Source organism: Anolis carolinensis, chromosome 2 (assembly GCF_035594765.1).
Source record: "Anolis carolinensis isolate JA03-04 chromosome 2, rAnoCar3.1.pri, whole genome shotgun sequence".
NCBI lineage: Eukaryota > Metazoa > Chordata > Lepidosauria > Squamata > Dactyloidae > Anolis > Anolis carolinensis.
In genome coordinates this window covers 229,419,409-229,445,503 of record NC_085842.1, presented here as the reverse complement: position 1 = coordinate 229,445,503, position 26,095 = coordinate 229,419,409, and the positions used below count along the sequence as shown (strand labels likewise).

The 26,095-nt window shown below is 41.1% G+C and overlaps 1 protein-coding gene across 2 annotated transcripts in view; it reads right to left on the bottom strand.

Annotated features, from left to right (window-relative positions):
* The window catches only part of caap1 (caspase activity and apoptosis inhibitor 1), a 42,901-nt gene that overhangs the window by 4,187 nt on the left and 12,619 nt on the right, over positions 1 to 26,095 (bottom strand). For both annotated transcript variants that reach the window (XM_003216616.4, XM_008103464.3), the window contains exons 4-5: positions 17,414 to 17,492; positions 10,466 to 10,539 (exon numbers count right to left, since the gene is read on the bottom strand). In XM_003216616.4, coding sequence (XP_003216664.1) covers positions 10,466 to 10,539; positions 17,414 to 17,492 — 153 coding nt within the window. The remainder of the gene's footprint in view (positions 1 to 10,465; positions 10,540 to 17,413; positions 17,493 to 26,095) is intronic.

Below are 26,095 nucleotides of genomic sequence, written 5' to 3'. Positions count from 1 at the left end.
CATATATTTTATTTTCACATTCTAGTCCACAAAAGGTACTGAGATTCTTAAATTTTAGTCATGAATTTCTAAATCTAAATGATTTATTTCTAATCCTCACTCATTCCCTCCACACATGTCTCCAAAGTACGAGCTCAAACTTGGCAGTTCCCCACTTTATTTTACTGCAACAGTGGTGCTAAACGGAGCTTTGTACTTGGCTTGCAAGAACTTCTTGAGTAGTTATAGGATTTAAATTTTAGGGGATAAATTGTAGAAACGCATAAAATATTTTTTAAAGTTTGACCTTATAGTTAATGTCCAGTACAATGCCGAAGCAATGAATACTCTCTCTAGCATAGTTATATCGCTGAACAAACGCTCCTGCACCCATTAGGGATGGAGAAAGGGCAGGTCATTGAAACATGCAGAATCCATTATGAACACTGCATTTTATTGTTAGCCGATTTGTGTAAATATCTTGGTGGTGTTCAACAACCTTTTAGTATTCTCAACTTTTCTGTGACCCCAACACTGAGCTAAAGGTACCCCATGTAGAGTCGGGATCTACAGCACAGCTATTGTTGATTGGAGCCTATTCTCAAAACTTGGCAAGTTACCTTTGTGGTTTCACAACTGCACTTAAATAATTTGTTTTTACAATTTTACAACTGTTGTAAAATAACACTTTTCTGTTATTGTAATAAAGGTTTTTTAAAATATATATATCCTTGATCAAATATATTTGAATCATTATTGAACAAACTATTTTTAACAAAAAGGCCATGTAATTTCACCATATACCTATAATATTTTCCTTCAATGCACAAATATTTCTCTGAAGGCTATGAGGATCAAAGCCGATGTACAAAATGAATTTATTCAAAAGGGAGTTGTATTAAATCAGTGAATCTGGTCTACCAGGGATGGTCTTCACATGCATATCCCTCACTTGTTGCCTGCAGCGTGAAATTACAGCCTGCATCTGTGAAAAAGTTATTGCGAATCAAACATCATGGATTTATGTTTATTATCATCACTCAAATAGAGTATTTTCCAACAGAATCAGCTCACACATTCAGTTTGGGCGTTTTCAAGTGATGAAACATCAATGTAAAAATGAGCTCTTTGTTAACATATTTAAAATTAGAGCATATCACAATCCACTATGAAACATTACAATTACAGACTAAATGAATTTCAGAATTTTTTGTCTATGATAAAAAGATACATGCAAGGCCAACTTACCGACTGATACATCTTAAAGGATGTATATACCCTATTATGCTAAAGATCGATACGCTGCTTTTAGGGAAGATAGTTTATGTGCAGTGTTTCCAAAGAGACAATGAGAAAACCTTGCCAAGAATTTACACACAGCTTTGCAACAGGAAAGAGATAAAATGCGCAACTGCTTCACAGCTCCATTTGCTGCAGATCACAGCATTATATCTGTTTACATAACACAGTAAGGAACGCATGGTTCCATAGGTCTTGATTTGCAGATTCAAAAAAAATGTTAGGAAACAGGGCTTACATTTGACATTTTAGCCATTCTGGCAAGAGAATGTCACTAAATAGTTATTTGATTATTACCGAAACCTCCACAGTCTGAAATTGATGTATAGATTATAATACAGATAACTGTTCGGCTAACACTGGAGGAAAAACCTAAAGTTACAATGTGTTTGCTTACAAGTTTCTTTGTTCCATTAAAGGACAGAACTAGATCAGAGGACCAAGAAATAATTACATACTTTATCAATACTTCTTTCTTAGGGATTTTGTTTTTAATTAGCCTTTTCCCATTTGGGGCGAAATATTTTCTTTTACTGGACTGCTTTTACAGAATTAGAAGTTTCGTTTTCTCTAACTTCGACTTCCAAATCTCTAAGGCTGGGAGCCTTATTGATCTCCTCCTATTGCTCATCAGCGCTGCAGTCACTGATATACTGGAAACCAATACAAATCTGCCTCTGAATAGCGCTTTCTGAGTACCAAATAATTTCTGTCTTAGTGAAACTTGGTTCTAAAGGGGACACTGGTTAATGCCAGCTCAAGTAGCAGTAAATATTAGGACCCAAATTCAATTGTTAATCCCCACTTAGATCTATTGAATTGATGGGGTTTATACAAGCAGTGACTTACCCTTCAGCTATTCAAAGGGTCAAATCTATATGAGGCCAACTATTATGTTTTGGTTTAAGTTTTAATGTTCTTCTAATTGTAGTTAAAATAAATAAAATTGCACTGTAAAGGTCAGGTTAAAGACAACAGAATACTAGAAAACAGTTTAGATTTTAGATGCATACAAGTGATGCAGTAAGTCCCCCATATCCATGCATTCTGTACCCACAGATTCAATAATCTTGAAAATATTTTTTTTAATCTTAAAAATAAGATTTGATGTTGCTATTTTCTGTAAGACACTATTTTATTTTGTTGTTGTATATAATGGGAATTGAGCTTACACAGATTTTGGTATCCATGAAGAGTCCCACTGCATTGAGTCTGTTATTGAAACTAGCTATAAGCAGAAGTAAGAGTTTCTCAAAGTTGGTACTACTATTTATTTATTTATTTATTTATTTCCATCATTTATATGCCGCCCTTCTCACCCGAAGGGACTCAGGGCGGCTCACAATACAGTAGAAAAATAAAACATAGCAATATAAAACAATCAATTTAAAACAATTTAATACTATTGAATCATCATCATCATCATCATGTTTATTTATATCCCATCCCCTCTTCCCAAGGGGATACAAAGCGGTTTAAAACAGGGAAAAACAATGTAAAATAATGATAATAGACACCTAACAATTTAGAAATTATCTCAAGTAACAAATAAAACATATATGAAAGAGAAGAAATCACAAAACATGATATATATAACTCAAAAACATCATCCATAAATAAAATGGGTGATAATTATGTTATATCATATCAAATAACACAATTAAAACATCCCAGGACCTGCTTTAGTTAGCGAAACAATAAGATCCTGTTGAAGTTTGCTCCATTTAAGTTCTCCATCGGTTAAATTACAATTAGACATTGTCAAAAGCCTGCTTCCAGACCCATGTTTTCAGTTCCTTTTTGTGATGACTCATGGGCCTTGTAGTCCTGTTCCTAGTACTATTGTGGCAGATGAAGATGAAAACATGGGGTTTTCGCCGGTTCAACAAGAACTGGAGTCTCTTCACCTGCAGGATGTTGATGTTTGCCCACAAGAATTCAGCCAAACAGGCCTTGGGCAGAACTCCCCTCCGTTTCCCAGGAAGGAAATTTATTCTAGAAAAAGGGGAGTCAGGGAAGCTAATTGGAGAAGTCTAAGAATCGCTGCCAAACAAATGGCTGATTAGGTCTGCTTCCCTTGGGAAATTCTAAGGAGTCATGCATCTGGACAGAGTTGGGTTTCGCTTCTCGTTCTCTAGGGAAAGAGTTCTGTTGGCGGGAAAACGAGACCCAATATAGGTGTTTGGCGCGAGGGATTCTTTGCGGAGTCAATTGATCAGCTTGAGGAGAGAGATCGTGTGTGGACTTCGTAATCCCAGTTCCTTGCTTCCCGGATCAAGCTTCAAGCCTTGCCCTGTCTCACGGTTTTACCACGGACTCTGTTTCATGCTTCATGTTTGCCTTGTCTCCAGTCACGGATCTAGCCAAGAATCAAGTTTATTTCCAGCCTTGTTGTCAAGCTTCATTGGACTCTAAGACTCTGTTATTTCCCCACACTATTGCTTGGCAAAGTGTGTGTTTCGGTCAAGTGGATTAAAACTTTGAACTCTAATATCATTTATTGGACTATACATTTTTGGACTATATTTGACCTCATTTGAAAGGTCTGCTTCTGAACTATATTCTTCACTTGTTTTTATTGATTTTATATATTTCTTTAATAAAGATATTAGATAGAGACTGGCCTCTGTGTAAGGTTATTGGTGCTCTGCTGCCAGGGTTCTGACACTTTTTGAAAATCGCGTGGGAGCCAATCTAATCTCCCTGGGGAAGGCGTTCCAGAGCCGGGGAGCCACCACCAAGAAGCCCTTCCCTCATTCCCACCAGCTGTGCTTTTGACAGGGGTGGGACCATGAGAAGGACCTTCTTGGCAGATCTCAAGGTCTGAACAAGTTCATAGGGGGAGACATGATCACGCAAATAGGCTAGACTCGAACCATGTAGGGCTTTGTGGGTAATGACCTACTATTTGAATTGGGCCTGGAAACACATAGGCAGCTAATGCAGTTGTTTTAACAGGGGATGGTAAGCTCCCTGTAATTGGCTCTGGTTAATAACCTGGCCACTGATCTTTGCACTAGTGTAGTTTCCGAGCTGACATAGGGTACTAAGGCAAGATGTAACTAAGGCTTGAACCATCGTGGCCAGATCTAGCTTTTCGAGGTAAGGTTGCAGTTGGCACACAAGCTTTAATTGTGCAAAGGCTCTCCCAGTCACCGCCGAAACCTGGACCTCCAGGATCAGCGCTGAGTGCAGGAGGATCCCCAAACTGCTGACCTGTGTTCTTAGGAGTGTTACCCATTCCAGCACAGGTTGCCACCCTACACACCGATCGGCTTCCCAACTGACCAGGAGGACCTCTGCCTTGTCTGGATTAAGCTTCAGTTTGTTAGCCCTCATCCAGCTCATCACAGCAGCCAGGCACTGGTTCAGGACCCGGGCAGCTTCCTTGGCTTTAGGTGGAAATGAGTAAGAGTTGTGTGTCATCTGCATACAGACAACACCGAACTCCAAAACTCTGGATGACCTCCCCCAACCGTTTCATGTAGATGTTAAATAGCATGGGGAATAAAATAGAGCCTTGCAGGACTTCAAAGGCTAGTGTCCAGGGGTCCAAGCAGGCATCCCCCAGTGTCACATCTGGGTCTGGCTCTTCAAGAATAATGCCCCCAAGTCCCATCCCGGAAAGCTGACCCAGAAGGATATCGTGGATCTAAATCCATTTATCTAACTACATTCCGGTTTTAACATGGAAATTATATAGATCTGTGGTGTGCCATTCTGTGAAGGGTTATAGTAGACTCTTGGAATCATTTGGATGTATTTTTTTCAAATTGGTCTTTAGGTTTGTTCTTAAGTTGAATTTGTTTGTAAATCGGAACAGGTACATTCTTTAAGTGTAACTCCAGCCAGATCTATCTATCTATCTATCTATCTATCTATCTATCTATCTCTATCTATCTCTCTATCTATCTATCTATCTATCTATCTATCTATCTATCTTAGCTTTGGATAGCATAAGGAAGGGTTTACACCTGTTCTCCTGTTCAGAAGACTTTACCTCGCTTTCTGTCCCTGTGATAATTGATTTTGAAAAATTTGGCTTATTGTGGAAACAAGAATTGGTGATAAAGCTTCAGTTGAGACACCTTTTCCCCATGATAACTCTTTCAGTAGTGGATTTCCCTTCCTAGGGGTAGATTTCTCTCACTTCTTGTTGTCTCACCCCCTTTTGTCACTATGAGTCATTTGTAAGTTAGATGTTTGCAACTCGGCGACTGCCTATACACAGTTTTATACAAAAGTTCCAAGGGGATTATTCATTGTTTTTTCACTTCATAACAAGAACATCTATGGAGAACCAGAATTTATTCTCTCTCCCCAAACATGTACTGGTACTTGTTCATCATGCAAGTATCTAAAAAATAAAAGAGCAAAGATTCTAGATGTCTATTGCTTTCCTGATAAATATTTCAGTTCCTTTGGCAGAAAGAGTATGCTGTATCACAAGGCCTGTTCCATGTATGCAAGAACCTTGCTTTTGGAAAAACAGGAAGGAGAAGTGAAAACTTCTTCCCACACATAAAAGAGAATATTTCTCACTTGATCTTTATACGGGATTATTATTATATTTATTTATACCCTGCTTTTTCTCTCCACAAGTAGACTCATTAACGCATTTCAATACAATTAAAAATATACAAATATACAAACATTAAAACTGGATTAAATATCATTGGTATTTTAAAAATTCAGTTAAAAATCACTGGGATGCTTTCCATTCGCAGCATGTTCAGTGGTAACAAAAACAGAAAACTATACACTACAGCGTCTAATGTGTACCCATCTAAAAATGAATTCAAGTAGGACTACTTTTCCTCTGAAGTCAAAGTGGGGCATGGGTGGCTTTAGAAATTCAATCCTTTTTCTTTTTTTAATTTAACTTCTCTGTGTGTGTGTGTGCATGTGTATGTGTCTCAGTTTCTGGTTATGAGCCAGGAAGAAAATCTTTAGAAAAACATATTTTCTTTGTCTTTTTATGATATAACTGCTATCTGGAGGGGAAGAAAAATCAATACTGAACACTAAGAGAAATGTATAATAAATGTGCTTCCCTTGTAAAGGAGGAGGCAGCTTTTTTAAAAACGGCTGGGAAGGAAACCATAATACAAGTAACAAGCTCACACTTTCTAGAAATATATGTAAATTGACAATTGCTTACTCTCATGTTAAACTCAGTAACAATTCACGGTCCCTCAGATTGTTGGGGGATCAGACTATAGTTTGAAAAAGTGACATGAACGAATTCCTGTGCACACTGCATATATCTTATTTGGAGTGTGAAAAAAAACATAAAAGAACAATACAATATTTAAAATTAAGAACAATTTTAACAAACATAAACTTGCCAGTATTTCAATGGTAAGTTTATGCTATTGACTAATGAGATAGTCAAGTTAATTAGGATTGTTGTTGTTGTGTGCCTTCAAGTCATTTCAGACTTAGGGAGACCCTATGGGTGGGTCTGGGTACCTCTGGTGTAGGTGCACCAAGATCAAAGTCAGACAAATCTATGCCGCACAGCCATTGATAGTCTCCCATTCCTTAGGGAGCTCTACCATAGTTATAACAAAACAGAGGCTTCAAAAGTGTAGCTTCTTCACAATAGTTTTCTGAGGAGAAGCTGTTAAAAACAAGATCAAATGCCCAACTTTAATCTGCGAGGTGTAGTTTTTAATCTTTTCCACACATTGCCTCCAGAAAGGCAGCCCTGAACTCCAAACATCACCTGAATGCTTTTAGCTTGCAAGAAACAAAGTGAGCGAAAGATCAAAAGAAATGGGAATCGATAGGATTAAGGAATGGAAATGCTTTTGCCTTGCTATAGGGCAGCAGTCCATATTTACTTAATACATTGTTCACCTGAGCAGAAGCTCTCCAAAGAGAGAAAACATTGTCTACTAAATAAGCCTGGTTCAAAGTTCAGAAGTTACATTCCGGAGCACTCATTTCTTTTTTGCCAAAGGCCAAATGATCCAAGTGAAAGGGGCACTGACCTTGGGGAATGAGACAAAACTATTTTTTTTTTTAGAGAAATCGTTTATCCTTCTCCTTGAGAATGAGAAGCTCCCTAAACCTTAAAGGTAAAATCAGCACGGGTTTGCTCTCCAGCGCTGGAAATCTCCACAGACGCACGATGCACAATAATCACACAGCCCTACTGGCCTAACAAATGTTTAATTAGCTGAACTGCTTTGTTTCCTTTCCTTTCGTTTTTTTTCCGCAGCTGTAATTTTACATAGTAATAAAAGTCTCTGATGGTATTTTTCTCATTATCTTTTTCATTTTGATAACTTGTATTTATTCCTTCAACTTGGATTGCGAAATTCATTTCCAGGCACTTAATTTCCTTTTCCTAACCACTTCTCCTCATGCCTGCTTTACCCCTTGGCTCTCCTACTTTTCATCTTCGGCATCACAGGCTCCAGCGTGGAAGGAGAGTTGCTGCTAAGTTTGACAATTTATGTTGGCCTATCCTCGAAAGCTCTTTAAAAGCGAGCATCTTGGCTAGCAGTGTTGTCATTGCCCAAAGCCATCATGAAACGGTGGCTAATAAAGTCATAAAAAGGACAAAGAGGCAATCACCTGCAACAAGTCATCAATTCCCTCTGATAGCAGAGAAGGAAGAGAATACGTCTACAGAAAACACGTCAATTCGGAGGTCATTCCAGAGAGCGCAATGAGCAATATTTAAAACATTCTTCACAAAATCACAGTACCGTACTAGCCTCTCGGGACCAGGTTCATCAAGTCCAATTCCTCCATTAGTAACTTTGGGATTTTTAAAGAAAGAACAAGAAATTCTCTTCCTGGCTTCAAGTCATTTAGTTTGTTCACCATAAATGAATGAGAATTATTTGAGGAATGTCTGTTAATTTTGTCATCCTCAACCAAATACAGCATATTTTGACGTTCAAGATACCAAAGAAGGAAAACTGTGTACTTTGGGATTTTTTTCAGATATTTGTGCAGAAAAAAAATATTCTGCACAAAAAAGAAGCAGCATTTTTTCACAAAAAATACCATATTGTATTGTATTTTTAAATAAACCACAAATTTAAAATGTATATTCAATTCTATTATTTTCTAATCTTTACACCATGTATTTTAATACGTATATGTATTTTTAATACATGCATTTTATTGTATGTATTTTATGGTGATGTGTTTTAATCCGTGTTGTGTCCCACCTTGAGCTGTGAGAAAAGGTGGGCAACAAACAAAATTAGTTACTGTTGTAGCCTTGCTTAGTTTTCTGTACAAAACTCACATTTTTCTGCACAGAAAAAAACCATGTATTTTTGCATGAATGCAGCTTCCCCAAAGAAATCCTGAACCGCAAATAGTAACTGAGTTTTGCAAAGTAATCTTATTCCCATGTGGTAAGGAGAAAGTTGCTAGCATTATTGCTTTTTCAATGTGGGGAAGAAACCAGTGACAGACTCATCATCACTGACAAGACAAGGAAACAGGTATACAGGTTGGATTCTGAATGACAAGTTTTTCAAACTTGCCATCAGGATCCAACCAGCACACCATTCTTTCCCACTCTTCATCTCACAATGTAAATGAATTCAATAAGGAATGAGAGGGAGGAGATATGGAGAAGTACAGCAAAAGGTTTGGAGAAAAACTGATCCTCTTCAATGAATAGTAAATCCATTTGAATTGAAGAGGTCTCTTTAGTAAGTCACCCATGAAAGCCCCAACTTCTCTCACTGAGTTCTTGGCTCCCTATTGTTCTATTATGAAAAGGTGGCCACCTCAACCTGCTCACTACCTGCCAAACAACAACCCCATCACCCCAAGCTTCCATGATCACTGCATTCCAATATATAGTGCTCCCTCGCTAATTCGCGGTTTGGGTTCAGCAGATTCGCTCTTTTGCAGAAATGTATTAATTTATTTGTTTACCCACCCCATTGCTGCTTTTAATAGTTAAGTGGTGGAGGAAGCTCCAACCCTCACTTCCGGGTTTGCTCCAGCATCAGCCATTTTTGGGCACGAGATTTCAGAGTCTCCTGAGAGCACCCTGTGCGCACGGGGCACTCTCGCAAGACTCTGAAATTGTGCACCCAAAAATGGCCACTGCCAGGGCAAATCCGGAAGTGAGGGTAGGAGCCTCTTGCGCGTCACAAAGTGCTCGTCTGAGGTGGTGCTGGGGGTGGCACAAAAAGGTAGAGCGAGCGCGAGCACTCAGACGAGTCGTTTCTCACACGCAGGAGCCGGAAACAGGCGCGGCGAACCTGGGAGTGTAGCTCCTCTGCTGCCGCCAACCCCCCCTCTCTCACACACCCTCCCTTCTTTGCTCGCTTACTCGCTTACTGGGCAGAGTGGCCTTCCTTCTTCCCTGGCTTCAGGAGCAGAGGCAGCCAGGGCAACATGGCAGCCACAAAGCAAGGGGCCCACCGGCACTGGTAAGAAAGGCTTCACTCCCTCCAGGGTTTGCAAGGGAAGAACGGCCACTTAACTATTAAAATAATGTTTATATATTAAAATAAATAGAGTGCCGCTACTTCATGGTTTTTCACTTTTTGTGGGCAAGCCTGGAACCTAACCCCCGTGAAAAGTGAGGGCCCACTGTATTTGTAGAGAACTGTGTTGGAAAAGATGACTCCAGAGTAAGCAACAAAGAGAATCCACAACTAAGGACATAGAGGAAGAACAGGCACTACCAAATAACGTTGAATGAAAACTTTTAACATGCAGGTGCAACCCATTTGCAGTCAGACAACCATCAGCTTATCCCCTGCCACCCCAAGCAAGTACATCTGTGTTTCATTTGACAAGTTATAGGATACTGCATTTATTTATTTTTCTCTCTCTCTCTCTCTCTCTCTCTCTCTCTCTCTCTTTTCGAGAAACAAGAAGACATCTTTTCTGCACAATGCCAACATATCAATTCGACTTGGGTAAGCTATAAAAAGAGATTGGGATTAATATTATATGATCTGGGTGGCAAAGCCTCTTTGGGTAGGTCAACACCTGCACTATGTGTAATTCATTTTTTCTCTCACACAAATGCATCACTCTGGCTTGGAATATTTAAAGTCTATGAAACCAGATGTCTTAGAATACTCGATCTGCTGGTAAAACCTGGTTATGGAAAAATCACATTACTATTAGTGTTTTATTCAGGATGCTTAGTGCAAAGGCAACAAAAATTATGACCTTCCGCAGTCCTTACCTTGCTTTAAATCCAGCCCTTCCAATTTGTTGTCTTCTTTCAGTGAAGAAGTAGAATCTATGCTATTGTCTTGCCTGAGAACAAACAATAACACATTTGAATTAGTGTGTGTTTTCACAGTGCTAAAATTGAACACTTTGTACTATAAGATATTTCTCACCACCACCATGTTAATGTTGGCTTTATTACACAATACAGTTAAACATAGTTATTGACCAATTTCAGAAAAACAAAAACCTAGAGGATGGTTGAAGATTATCTATTCTAATTATTTTGGAAGACAACTATTTTATTTGTCTATGCGCAGAGTTTTATGCCAAACAATAAATTGGACCCAGCCAGTGCATTTCTGCATTCCAAATATGAGATGGGAAATTGTATGTGATGGTTCTCTCCCTACTTTGTACACTAATACTAATAGAGATATCATCTCTAACAGACAGGAGTTCTTCTGCCAAAAAACAAAAACAAAATAAATTGTTGTTAGAGACTAAGAATCAACAGTTACTGAATTAAAATCTCAATTATTCAGGCAAAGATATTGACAGCATTCATTTTATATCTTGTAAGGTTTAAGTATTGTAGCTTAAAAGGTACTTCTGCCATAGGATTTGAGCTAGTCAAATTAACATATTTATATCACTTTCTGAGGAGTTAGATATGTTGGGTTTTTCATTCAATCTTGATAGAACTCCAGAAAAGTAGCAAGAATATTATAGGACTATAGTAGGATATCTCTTTGTGGTTAAATACATGAAACCTGATGTCCAAAGAACTCTCTCCCCTAGGCTTTAGGTGAGAATTATGAGACATGTGGTTCTCTTAATGTTGGTGGATTGCAAAGCCCATGATCCTCAAATTCAATGATGTTGGCTAAGGCTGATGGGAATTCACTGCTGCCTTAAGTGTTTATACAATTGCATCTCATCATTTAGCCAACCTACAAAAATATGATGAACTGTGAAAGCAAAAACAGAAGCAATAACAAGGAAGTCTGGATCAAATCTCAGCAACAAGAGAATTTTATGAAGCCAATATATTGCAGTCTGATCTCCCAACATAGAAGATCAGATCTACTCCACTGTTGTAACACTGTTGTAAGGTGTACTGAGATAAAATATGTTATATGGCTATAATGTTTATAATGTCATTGTATTCCTATATATTGTTATGTGCCTTTAAGTAATTTCCAACTTATGACAACCCTAAGGTGAACCTACAATGATTTTTTATTGGCAAGGGTTGTTCTCCCCTATGAGGCTGAGGGAGTGTGACATGTACAAGGTCCCCCAGTGAGTTCCCATGACCAAACAGGGCTTTAGAGGCTGGTCTCCAGAGGTGTAGTCCAACATTGGCTTTTGACTATATATCACATATGTTTATATTTGAATGTACTCAACTATAAAATAGAGTAAGGTTGCTGCCTTTTTAATAGTTGTATTGAAGAGAAAATGAAATCAGGTAGCTTACCATGAACATTTCCTCTTCTATGTAACTACTGAAATTCCTATTCCCTTTTGTATGGGACTACCCTCACTGCAAAAGGAGGCCACCATATATCAACAAAATCTGGGTACTGATCTAATTAAAATATTATATTTCATAAAAGATCAAAATGGAGGTGGTGGTGGTGAGGGAGGTATGGACTAGAAAGCAATATAATCCAATTTAAACTATTTACAACAATTTGAATCCATAAACTTTAACAGGACACTGCATCAAAAGCCTTCTTTGGAGACTTTTAAACAGAGACTGAATGGCCATCTTTCGAGGGTGTTTTGAATGCAATTTTCCTGTTTCTTGGCAGGGGGTTGGACTGGATGGCCCACGAGGTCTCTTCCAATTCTATAATTCTATGATTCTATGACAGGTTGCTTATCTAATTCCCATCCGGGGAGTGACTAATTCACCATTTTGACAGAATATAGCTTCAGATTGCTGTCCCAACCCATTACTGATTTCAGGCACTGATTCACCAACTTCATCTGATTTTAATGAGAAAGAGAATACAGCTGAATATCATGAGCATACTGAAAACCTTTGGTTTATCCGACTGAGTATAATCAAACTGAGAAAGGTTCAAACCCATGTGATAAGTGAAACCTTAACTCTTCTGCATGTTCATCATGTGCTATTGTCCTTCCTCAAAGAGATACCCTGCACACATAGCTGTATTCTTTGAGTGGATAGTGACTTTAGACACAGCCTACATCTGACTTCAGGGCTAATATGATATTGTCCCTTCCTCATAGTTGCCTTTGATACCTTCAGTCCTATGTCATTAGAAACATAGTCTGCAGCTAGAATTAGCAAATTTTGAGAAGCAAAAGAGAGGACAGATTTACTCATTTGACTTCAAACAACTAATCACTATGACAATTTTCACTACATACTCCACATTCTTTCTACACTATTAAAAAAACCATTTTTAACAGCAATCCTCTTTATATCTGCAAAATTGAATTTTCTTTAGTTATAAATCCATTGGGTCACCAAGGGCAGGTCAATTCTATTAAATTGCAAAGAGCCACTTAACTCAGAGCTGTTGCTAGTAAACTTTTGAAACTTTTTAAAAGTCTTACACAATTCATAATTTGCCCCCCAAAAAAAGAAATATTAATTGAGTCGCATATAGAGATGGGGAAGTCAGATTCTGGTTTTGCCATTTCTACATATTTTCACTCTGTACAGAGCGGTGGAATCTATAGCTCAAAAGGTTGGCCTTTTATCCATTTCCTCACCATGATATTCAAATGTCTTTATAGAAAACAGGAAAGCAAATGAAAGATTATAAGACACACTTGAGGAAACAGGATATAGCTCTCTGCTGGATTTTGAAACCATTGAAGGCGAGTCCGATTGTTGCGTTTAATGAGCATTTTGGCCATAAAATTATTTTATATTCATCTAACCAATTTCATACCTCAACTACCTTGTCTAAAATTTGTCAAGTCTGTATTATGTTAATATACTCACAATCATAGCACCCAGATAGCAGGTCTGACTTAAAATTTTAACTTTTTTAAGATTAGTGTCATTAGATGTTTACCCTTCACAGGTTCACTTATACCTTACATCCAGTTACTCTAAGGTCCCTTCCACGCTGCCCATTATCCCAGGATCTGATCCCAGAATATCTGATTTAAACCAGATTATATGAGTTCTCACCTGGGATAAACAGATAATCTGGGATCAGATCCCAGTATATAGGGTGTTGTGATGGAGTCTTTGAGTAATGATACTACTAGGTGCACTAGAAGAGGAAGAAAGACTACTCGTGAGCAAGACTCCGATGAAGAGCAACAAAGGAAGCGGATCCGGGAAATACTTATGGAGCCTACTGATGGTGACTCATTTGAGGGCTTTGAGGGGGATGATGGGGTTGAGAATCAGGAGGATGGGATGACAAGTTCAGAGGATGAAGTAATGGACTGGACTAAGGTGCGAGAGATCCAGGACATCTTTAGAGAACCCACAAGTAGCGACATGTTTAAGGGTTGGCACAGTGGGGATCCAGCTGGGTCTTGGGGAATTATGGGTTTGGATAAAAGATGGACTGGGTGGAGGGATTGGCAAGGGGCTTCGGCTGAAAGGAGGTCTGGTGGGGCGTTGTCTGATTCTAGCTCTGAGGAGGAATTGAGGCAACAGGCTGCAGCTGCTAGCAGTGTTGGCTGATTCTAGTTCTGAGGATGATTTGTGAATAAAAGTGGGTATGGGAAATGGATCACCTTTGCAGTCGGCAAAGTGTTGTTGGCCGTTCGTGTGTCCGTGTGAGCTGTTTGGGAAGACGTACTTTGGGAAGACTTCTGTGATCTTGCCATGCTGCATTCTACGCTTTGGCTCTGTGTATGACCTGGACTGGATTTCATATTGCTGACTTCTACTTCTCTGACCCGGACCAGATTTCATATTGCTGACTTCTCCTTCTCTGACCTGGACTGGATTTCATACTGCTGACTTCTCCTTCTTTGACCCGGATTGGACTCAACGACGTCAACATTGTGTTTGGGTGACTTCGACAGACATCTTCAGGCCCCTGTTGGTCGTCAATTCCTGCCTGCTGACGTCCTGCTGGGAATTGGAGTGCCTTCTCTGTAGTTTTACAAAGTTTGTTTTTAAACCGGATTATACTGACTGATTGGGGTTTTGTGTTGTTTGCTGGGAATTCTGTGTTTCACACTGAAGATTAAGTGTTCTGAGCCTTTTGAGTTTGTTTTTGGGCTCCTTTTTGTTGTGAATTAATAAACTGTATTTTTACTAACTGGTCTGGCGCTTTAAGGAGTCTGTGTTGCAACATAGGGACAGTGTGGAAGGGGCTCAAAATTATAACTAGTGATCTCTTTCCTTAGTAAGGACTTTTATGTTGATTTAAAGCAACCCCCTGACTAATTTAGCTCTCAATGAAGAAAGCTCGTTTCCATTGAACCAATATTTCTTTCATATGCTTCTCTGGCTATATTGGTGGAAATTCAACATAATATTATAAAAAACTTCCCCATTCAGGATGAACAACTGTCATTGATTCGGCCTGCTAGCCCAAACATTCATGCTATAATCAAATACATTTGAAATTACACATTTTTAAAAGCTTAAGCAGATACATCAGTGGCACATGTATATCTGCAATTTTTAAGTAAAACATGCCACGCAGACATAATTTTAGCACTATGGAAAGCTGCATCCTATGAACTGCTGCTTGCAAACCAGACAACAATAGCACTTTTGTTCTCCAATACTGTGAAAATGATGCTTAAATTGCCTTGCAAATGCTGAGTGATGATAAACTAATAAATATGGGCACACGTGTTTGATTATGGGATTCAGCTACAAAAATTGCCTTGTTCTAGCACATAATTCTGAAATTATTTAGTGCAGAGTATATACAATCCAGAGTACAAGGGCAGACATAACAGACATGCACAGTGTCGGAACGTATCTTCAGAGTACATTTCTCTTTGTGTTCCAGATAGGCTTGAGCAATGAAAGTACCTAACAATCATACCACTGCCATTTATAGCTTTCATTCAAACCAAACAAAGGATGAGGACATCAATTCCCCCATTGATTCATATAGGTATCATTAAATACTACTCATTGGCAAACAAAACAGTGGATGACAGGACACAATCATATTGTTTGCAGGTGGAGAAGGCAAAAAATGGTATCTGTTCTGGGATAATAACACTCCTGCTGCTCTGAGTCTTCCTGCCAAATATAACTCAGCATTGCTCTTTTGGCAGTCACTTCTTTATTTCTAACTGCATTACCTGTTTTAAGTACAGGTCATGGAAATGCCCTGATTCAATATTCAACATGAATCTCAAATTTATAACAAACATATAGTCTGCTCCAAAACCAGCTGGAGAAACTTTGCAGCACCTGGCTTATATCTGCCACTTCAGGAGAAAGGTACACATACTAATATAGACGATGTGCTGTCCAAAACACTTTTGTCACTGAGCACTGTCTCATCAAGATTTCTTGGTATAATTTGCTATTCCAGTTTAATATGTATGTCTTTTCTGCCACCTTGTGGTCAATACATGTAAAGATGAGCTAAGATTTCTCCCAGTTAATGTTAGCTTGGCCCACAGCGGCCTGAGTGTTTTACTCTGGAGATGAGCTGACCATGAGCAAGCCCCAATCTCTCAACCTCAGAGGAGGGTAAAGGCCGGTAAACCCTTCTGAACAAATATTGCCAAGAAAAGCCCATGATAGGGTCAACGTAAGTCAGAAACTACTTGAAGGCACACAACAACAACAAAATGCTAGCTTTCATCATAATAAATGGTCAATACAAAAAAGATTTTTAGAGAAGATCTTTATGGGTAAACTAAAGGTGATTCTCCAGAATTCTTCACCAGACGAGATGGAAGGAAGTGCCACTTATGCTCCACTTTTGAAACATTTAAGTAGACCTAATAAAAGTAACATCCAATGCTGATTTCTATTTTTTTTACTTACATGCCACATAGCTATTTTTATTGGCTAATATATGTAAATCACTGTCACAGATCTCTTTCTTCTTTATTATGTATGTATATTATGAGAATACTGATGAATCAGTGGTATTCACACAACCACCAAAATAAGCCTGTTAATCCTCTTCTAGGAAAGAGCGGTCTTTCCACAACTTTATGTGTCAAATTGAAAAAAGATTCTCCAGATTCATTCAATTCTGGCCACAGACATTCAGGCCCCTTCCACACTGCTCTATATCCCAGGATCCGATCCCCGATTATCTGTTTTAAACTGGATTATATGAGTCTTTACTGTCAGATTATCTAGGCTAAACAGACATTCCAGGATCAAATCCTGGGATATAGGGCAGTGTGGAAGGGGCTCATCTTACATCCCAAAATACTCAGGCTCTGGAGTAACTTTTGTACAAATGGGGTTTTCATTGTCACTAACAGAAAAAAACAAATTGAGGAGAGAAACTGATTCGGAATTTCACTGTTTACAAAGGTTTAACTAGAATTTGAATAGAGTTTCACCATGACTCACATGATTCTCAAAAACATCCACCAAGGCCCCTTCTACACTGCCATATAATCTGGATTATCAAAGCAGATAGTCCACATTAATCTGCTTTGAACTGGATTATGAGTCTACATTGCCATTAAATGCAATTCAAAGGTGATAATCTGTATTTTATATGGCAGTGTAGATGGGGCCCAATACTCTTGAAAGTTTCACCCACAATTTTGCAGAGTTTCATTTCCCAAATGTTTTGTTTTCCAGAAGCAGGTTAAAATTTAGGAAATATGTCAGGAAATTTTCATACCTTTCCACCCAGACTTTGCATTGTTTCAACCAAGTGTTTTTCCAGGTTTTAACTAAAATCTGTGCTGGGATTTTATTCAGATGGAATGCTCAGCGAAAGGCCAAGTTAAAACACAATCTCTGCATCATATTAAATTTGATTTGCTCATTACAATTACTTACTGACTAGTGGATTCAATTGCTGTCTTCTCTTCATGACCATCAGCCTCTTCATCACTGTCAGAATCAGCTCCGTTCTCACCTTGAAAGAAAATGTCAATGTGAGAGACTGTCTTAGCAGCATTTTTCTGCCTCATTAATACTTACATCAGTAAACACCGTTACGCCTGTCAGACAAAGAGACACAGTCCACCTGCATGTAGAAAGTTTGATCAAAACCATATGGCGTTGCAATCAGTGAAGGAGACGGTGGCCTGGATTCTGCATATCACTGGCAAAATCGAACATGGCTGGTTCCAAGGGTATAATACATCCGCGCAATGGGAAAAGGCATGATAGGGAATGACATGCTGCTCTGAAAGCTACCACTGACTGATTGGGTGTTTGCTGGCTCCCTGTATACCCAAGAGCAGCTGTCACTGAGAAATAGAGCAAAAGTTCCCAGGTACAGTTTTTGCCATCTCCCATCTAAAATATTACCACTCAATGCAAAGAATACTCAGCTACAGGATGCTCATCTCCCGTATGATCCACTTGGGTCCTCTGGGGAACACTGAGTCCAAAAAGCCAGAATCCAACTGACGACCATCACCCAGAGGACCTTTTCATTGGTCACTCCATGACTGTGGAATGACTGGCCAGAAGAGATTCAACTACTAAATCAGCTGTCATAATTTAAGATGTATGCCTATCCAATCATTTTAAATTCACATTCTACTTTTAATGTGATTTAATGTTTGTTCTACATATTTTAGATGTTAATTTAATAGAATTATATTTTAATATGTGATTTTTATGGAATGTATTTTAGTATTATGATGTATTTTAACTACGTTGTGCCCCACCTCGAGCCGCAAGGAGAGGCAGGTAATAAATAAATAATTTATTATTATTATTGTTATTATTTTATCTGGCACTTGACTGACTCATATAAGACAACATCATCCTAGGGAAGGGCTATTAGAATGTATGATTCACACAATTAAGGTCCAAGAGTCAATGCTTGCCATCTTTTTAGGGAATCACCTGGTAGGGATGGACTTCCGTCTGAGGCATTGGCTGTCAAAAGGGGCAAAAACTAGGGTTGGGTGGTCAAAACATCTGAAACAAAGAATGGCAACTTCCTATAACTGAATAGGCTAGACAACCATGTGTTGGGACTGCTGTGATGCTGTTTTCCTACATGGCAGAATGGGGCTGAACTGGATGGCCCTTCTTGTCTCTTCCAACTCTAGGATTCTATGAAATAGATATTAACCACATATCATAAATATATAGCACTTCAGCCCCAAATAAACTTCTATTGTCAAAGGAGGAAGAGGAAAACAGCAGCATGGACTGCTTCTGCCCTTCCATTCACAAGCACAGAAATGCCTTCATAGAAGACTATCACTTGAAGTAACAAAGTGGTAGGACAAAACCATCAGGCTCAGATATGGACAAAGTGCATGCAGGTCCTCATTTTGCTGTCTCCCCAACCCTCTGGAGGCACTAGGTCTTCTATTTAATTGTGTTAGTTAAATTTTAGCAAGGAAATGCCCCAAACAATCTAAAGTGCAGAAACTAGAGTCCCTTTGTTTACCACTAACTACAAACCCTGGGGAAATGGTAACAATTGGCCCTTATTATTATATTCATTCTTATCCTTTCTCCAGTTTAAGTGTTATGATTGAGCCTCATGGCTCTGTTACTGACAGACGTGGGCGTAAGACTCCTCGAGAGTCAGATACTCTCGAGGAGCGAGAGAGAAAAAGACTGCGAGACATATTTGCAGCACCATCTGACGAAGAGTCTTTCGAAGGGTTTACGGAGAGAATGGAGGAAGGGCTGGTTAGCTCAGAGGAGGACGAGATGGATTGGACTCGGGTAAGGGAGGAATTGGGTGCCACTGGCCATGATGGGACAGAAGATGAATGGGGACCTTCAGGATTAGACCCATGGCTTAGCTGGAGGGATGGGACGGGATCCACAGCTGGAGATGCTGTTGGGCGTAGTCAGAGGTGTTCCAGCTCTGACGAGGAAAGTGATGAGGAAACGCCCGGGTTAAGGAGGACAGCTGACAGTGATGAGGATTTGTAACTGGCATAAAATGGGGCTTGGGAGCAATTGCAAATTGCGTCGGGCAAGGTAATCTGGGCAAACGCTTGGGATTCGTGTGTGTGTGTGGGACGCTTCCCTGAAGACTTGTGTGCTTTCCTGTGCTGAGACGTAAGTTGATTGGAATCCAGGGTCAGACGGCGGGAGGGATTGTGTGGGCATTTGTTTGTGCAAACCTGTGCTTACTCTTATTAGCTTGACCTTCCGTCGTCTTCTTGACGGACGCCATCTCCTGCTTTGAGAACTCGGACTGAACTGACCACGGCTTGTCTTCCCCCCCTTCTTGGACTTGGAAAAACTACAAACGTCTGCTTCTGGCTTTGATCTACGGAACGGAACTGGTCTACTCTACTGCTAAAATCCCTGGCTGATTTGTTCGTGTTGGAATCCTGTCTGCTGTGTGTGTGGGAGCGACGCAAGTTACTCTAAAAACAGTGTTGGCAGCAGAGAGGAATCTGCTGCCAATTAGTTGCATTCTTTGTATCTTTTGTTCCTTGGCTTTCGTTTTGTTTATACCCAGGCTGAAGAAAGCAGTTTGTTTTTACCCGGATTAAACTCCGGTTTAATCCGGTTTATCTTTTGAACATTTACTTTTGCCCCTTTTTGCTCCTAAAGGCAAAAATTGCCTGGCCCTTGTGTTTTACGGGCATTTTTGAGTTCTGTAATCTAATAAACTCTGTTACTTTGAATCTTGTGGCGTTCTGTCCTTGACAGATTGCCCGACGCCCATAAAAAGGTTTATTGCAGCAATAAACCCGTCAGGAAGACGATGGATGAGTTAAGGGTCAAATTAGACCAATTGCAAACGGCTTTTACCGTTAGCCAAACAGCTCATGCCGTGAAAGGACATGTTTTGACTCCTGAACGCTTTGACGGAACCAGGTGCAAGTTGCCAACCTTTTTGGCACAAGTGGAGCTTTATTTTTCTCAGCTCAGTGCTCATGCTTTTCCTACAGACACTAGCAAGGTGGCCTTTATTTTGAGTTTGTTGACCGGTCCCGCAGGACAATGGGCCACTAATTTAATTTTGGGAAATGACCCAGTCAAGGACAATTTGAATAATTTCAAAAAGTTGTTAACTGATACTTTTGGGGATCCTCTCCGCACGGAGAACGCTGGGTGGGCTCTGTATCGGTTGAAACAGGGAAAGGGGACTGTTTTGGATTACTTAAATAAGTTTAACCTGTATCGCCACCAGCTGGATTGGGGGGAAAATGCATTCATGCTTTTATTTACTGCCGGGTTAAGTGATATGCTCCAGGATGAATTAGCACGCTTGGAGCCGGCTGAAAGCTGGGACGCCTTAGTAGCTAAGGTGCTGCGTTTAGACGCAAGGTTCGAGGCTCGTAAACATTCAAAAGCAATGTGTGCGCCACCCATGCATGTAACCAGGGCACCTGTGGTGATGGGGGAAGAGCCCATGGAGCTTGGGGTCTTTAAAAAGCTGTCTACAGAGGAAAAGAGCCGTAGGAGGCAGCTGGGCTTGTGTTTGTACTGTGGGAATGCTGGGCATTTTGCCAAAAATTGTAATGTGAAACCTTCCCAGCTTTCGGGAAAAGGCCAGCCCTAGTGCGACGTGAGTCCAACGCACTAGGGCTCCTCAAGCAGTCAACTGAGGGGAGGAAGCATGTTTTCGTACCCATTACATTATCTGTTGGGGGAAGGGAACTTGTTTCTACTTTGGCACTGCTGGACTCAGGGGCCACGGTCTCTTATGTAGATATTGAGTTTGCTAAGAAGCATGGCATTCCTAGAGTGCGCAAGGCATGCGACGTGTGGGTGGAAGGAGCAGATGGGAGACTGCTGGAGACTGGGGTGGTTAACCAGGAAACCTCAGCAGTAACGTGGGAGGTGCAGGGAGTAACGGGAACGTTTGTGTGGGATATTACGAGCTTGCCTAGATATGATGTGATCCTGGGGATGGATTGGCTAGCTGTAGTAAACCCACAAGTAGATTGGGCAACACGTAAAGTGATCTTAAAGAGGCAGGATTGTTGCACTTTAAATGTTACTCATTCTGATATGGAGGGAGTGCCTGCTGAGTATGGGGAGTTCTCTGATGTATTTTGTAAAAGAGAAGCGGACAAATTACCACCGCACAGGCCATATGATTGCGCCATCAAGTTGGCAGAAGGTGCGAAACTGCCAGCAGGGAGGCTGTATGCCTTGACTGTACCGGAAAGGCAAGCTTTGCGGGAATTTCTAGATGAAAATTTAGCCAAGGGGTTTATTCGCCCATCTAGTTCTCCAACTGCGGCACCAGTATTCTTTGTAGCCAAAAAGACTGGGGAACTTAGGCTGGTCTGCGACTATCGGATCCTAAACAAATACACCATTCGGGATAGGTACCCGCTCCCTTTAATCTCGGAACTGTTATCAAGGGTGCAAGGGGCTAAGGTCTTTACCAAGCTTGACCTGCGGGGGGCCTATAACTTAATCCGTATACGGGAAGGGGATGAATGGAAGACGGCATTTAACACGTGTTTCGGATGCCACGAGTTCCGAGTCATGCCTTTTGGGCTTTGTAATGCTCCTGCGGTCTTCCAGAGGTTCATGAACGATGTGTTCAGGGACCTAATTGACCAATTTTTAGTGATTTATTTGGATGATATCTTGATTTTTTCTAAGGACGAGAAAGAACATCGTCAACATGTCAAGCAGGTTCTGCACCGACTGCGGGCTAATGGGCTTTTCGCCAAGGCTTCCAAGTGCGTCTTTCATGTGCCTGAAGTGGAGTTCCTAGGTCATGTAGTGTCAGGTAGGGAACTTAAAATGGACCCACATAAGGTTGACGCCGTCAACTCATGGCAGGAGCTGAAGACTAAGAAGGATGTACAAAGGTTCTTAGGTTTCGCTAATTACTACCGGGAGTTTATTCCGAATTTTGCAAAGCTCACGGTACCTTTGACGCAGCTTCTGCGCAAGAAACAGCCATTTGTGTGGGGGCGGGAAGCTCACGAGGCGTTTCTACAACTTAAGTCTAGTTTTCAATCGGACAACATACTAACCCATCCTGATGTTGACAAACCGTTCGTGGTAGAAGCGGACGCTTCTAGCTACGCGTTGGGGGCTGTATTGTCTCAGAAGGATTCCTCAGGGACCTTGCGTCCCTGTGGATTTTACTCGCGGCAACTAACACCCTTCGAGCAGAACTATACCATATGGGAGAAGGAGTTGTTGGCGATTAAGGTGGCGTTTGAGGTGTGGCGGCACTGGCTTGAAGGGGCACGGCACCAGATCGTGGTCAGGTCTGATCATAAGAACTTAGAGCACTTGCAAACAGCAAAGAAGTTAAACCAGCGTCAAATCCGCTGGGCTTTGTTTTTCTCCAGGTTTAACTTCAAGGTGCAGTTCGTGGAGGGGAAGGCAAACTTGCGAGCCGATGCTTTATCCCGCAAGCCAGAATTTAAGACCAATGAGCAGGTAGTATGTCAGACCATCTTGCCTACTGCCTCGCTGTGTGTTGTAGATAATGAGCTCGGGTTACATGACCAGATCCTTGAGGCTCAGAAAGATGATGTGTGGACACAGGAGCAACTGATGCTGCTCTCAGCAGGTAACCGTACCATACTGCCGCATCTCCAAGATCAAGACGGGGTATTGGTGCGTAGGGGGCAGGTTTACGTACCAGTGGGGGCCCTCAGGTTGGAGGTGATTAGAGCCCACCATGACGAACCCATGGCTGGGCACTTTGGCAGGTTCAAGACCGTACAGCTTATCACCAGGAGCTACTGGTGGCCAAAGATGCGGCAAGACATTCTGCGCTTTTGTGACAGCTGCGCCGTTTGCCAGCAGAGTAAGACGCCTGTTGGGCGCCCTAGAGGGTTGTTGTCGTCTCTACCTGTTCCGGAGAGGCCATGGCAAATCATTTCCATGGATTTTATTTCAGATTTGCCTAAGTCTGGGGGTTATACTTGTATTTGGGTGGTGGTGGATTTATTTAGTAAACTGGCTCATTTTATTCCTTGTTCAACCATTCCGGCGGCCCCTACGTTGGCCTTACTATTTACTAAGCACATCTATCGTTTGCACGGAGCACCCGAGGTGATTATTTCAGATAGGGCTCCGCAATTTGTGTCACGCTTTTGGAAACACTTCCATGAGTGCTTGGGGACTAAGTTAAACGTTTCTTCAGCCTTTCATCCGCAAACGGATGGACAGTCGGAACGGGTTAATGGGCTCTTAGAGCAGTATCTGCGTTGTTTTTGTTTAGATCAACCCACGGCTTGGGTGAAGTGGCTACCGGTGGCGGAGTTTGCTTACAACAATGCGGTGCACACGTCTAGTCAGCATACGCCGTTTGAGCTAACTTATGGTTTTCACCCACGGGGAGGTGTGGCGCCGTCGACCAATGTGGTCTCTTCGGACCCTGTGTACCGCTCTTCGGAAATGGCTGCATTGCATGATGTTGCCCGTCGCTTACTGCTGGAAGCTAAGGCAACGCAGAAGACTCAGGCTGACCGCCACAGGCAGGCAGGGGAGGAGTTGGAAGAAGGGGATTTGGTGTGGTTATCTTCCAAACATATTAAACAGGCTGGGGGAAAGTTTGCGCCTCGGTATTTGGGTCCCTTTCCTATCGTTAAAAAGATTTCTTCTGTTGCGTTTCGTTTGCGTTTACCGTCTAGTTTAAAGGTCCATCCAGTCTTTCTTCGTTCGCTGTTGAAACTTGATACCTCTAGTCGTCGTGGTGCTATAGCGGAGGGTATCACTGCCACTTCTCCGCCATCGGGGGAGGAGGCCTTTGTGAGAGGGGATAGTGTTATGATTGAGCCTCATGGCTCTGTTACTGACAGACGTGGGCGTAAGACTCCTCGAGAGTCAGATACTCTCGAGGAGCGAGAGAGAAAAAGACTGCGAGACATATTTGCAGCACCATCTGACGAAGAGTCTTTCGAAGGGTTTACGGAGAGAATGGAGGAAGGGCTGGTTAGCTCAGAGGAGGACGAGATGGATTGGACTCGGGTAAGGGAGGAATTGGGTGCCACTGGCCATGATGGGACAGAAGATGAATGGGGACCTTCAGGATTAGACCCATGGCTTAGCTGGAGGGATGGGACGGGATCCACAGCTGGAGATGCTGTTGGGCGTAGTCAGAGGTGTTCCAGCTCTGACGAGGAAAGTGATGAGGAAACGCCCGGGTTAAGGAGGACAGCTGACAGTGATGAGGATTTGTAACTGGCATAAAATGGGGCTTGGGAGCAATTGCAAATTGCGTCGGGCAAGGTAATCTGGGCAAACGCTTGGGATTCGTGTGTGTGTGTGGGACGCTTCCCTGAAGACTTGTGTGCTTTCCTGTGCTGAGACGTAAGTTGATTGGAATCCAGGGTCAGACGGCGGGAGGGATTGTGTGGGCATTTGTTTGTGCAAACCTGTGCTTACTCTTATTAGCTTGACCTTCCGTCGTCTTCTTGACGGACGCCATCTCCTGCTTTGAGAACTCGGACTGAACTGACCACGGCTTGTCTTCCCCCCCTTCTTGGACTTGGAAAAACTACAAACGTCTGCTTCTGGCTTTGATCTACGGAACGGAACTGGTCTACTCTACTGCTAAAATCCCTGGCTGATTTGTTCGTGTTGGAATCCTGTCTGCTGTGTGTGTGGGAGCGACGCAAGTTACTCTAAAAACAGTGTTGGCAGCAGAGAGGAATCTGCTGCCAATTAGTTGCATTCTTTGTATCTTTTGTTCCTTGGCTTTCGTTTTGTTTATACCCAGGCTGAAGAAAGCAGTTTGTTTTTACCCGGATTAAACTCCGGTTTAATCCGGTTTATCTTTTGAACATTTACTTTTGCCCCTTTTTGCTCCTAAAGGCAAAAATTGCCTGGCCCTTGTGTTTTACGGGCATTTTTGAGTTCTGTAATCTAATAAACTCTGTTACTTTGAATCTTGTGGCGTTCTGTCCTTGACATTAAGACTCAAATTAAAAATTGCATTCTCTATAAAATCCACAAAATACAAACATTAAAATAAAAGATACAATAAAAATAATACAGATTAAACTATATATAGAGGATTATTAGGGTGAATCTAGGGGTGGGAGACTGATGCAAAGTCACTTCCAGCTGTACTGATACAGCTTTCAGAGTGAATGGCCACAACTGCCTTTGAAGTTGCTCACCCTAACCTACCCAAAGAGTCTTTACCACACAGATCATATAATATTAATTCCAATCTTTTTTATAAGTATATCTATAGCCGTCCAAGTTGAACTGATATACTGGCACCTTACAGAAGAAATGTGTTCTTGTTTCTTGAAAGAAAAAGAAGAAAAAGAAAGAAATGCTGGCTGCCAAGTCTGTTCAAGGACCTTGTAGTGTATCACAACATGACACCAAAACATCTATAGCGAGAATATAGCTCTGAATGCCTCTGGAAATACATATAAAACTACTGGGAACTTCTCCAAGAAAAATCGGAAAGTGAAAACTACAAAGCTAACACGTGCACACTAAATTGTTAAAAATTAGCTTTAGAGGCTACAGAATTATTTATGGTAAACTATAAATAAATACTGCATGCAAAGCAGCTTATGAAGCAACCTTTGCTGGTGGTTTCTTCAGTTTACAGAGCAAGCTTAATATAAGGATAAC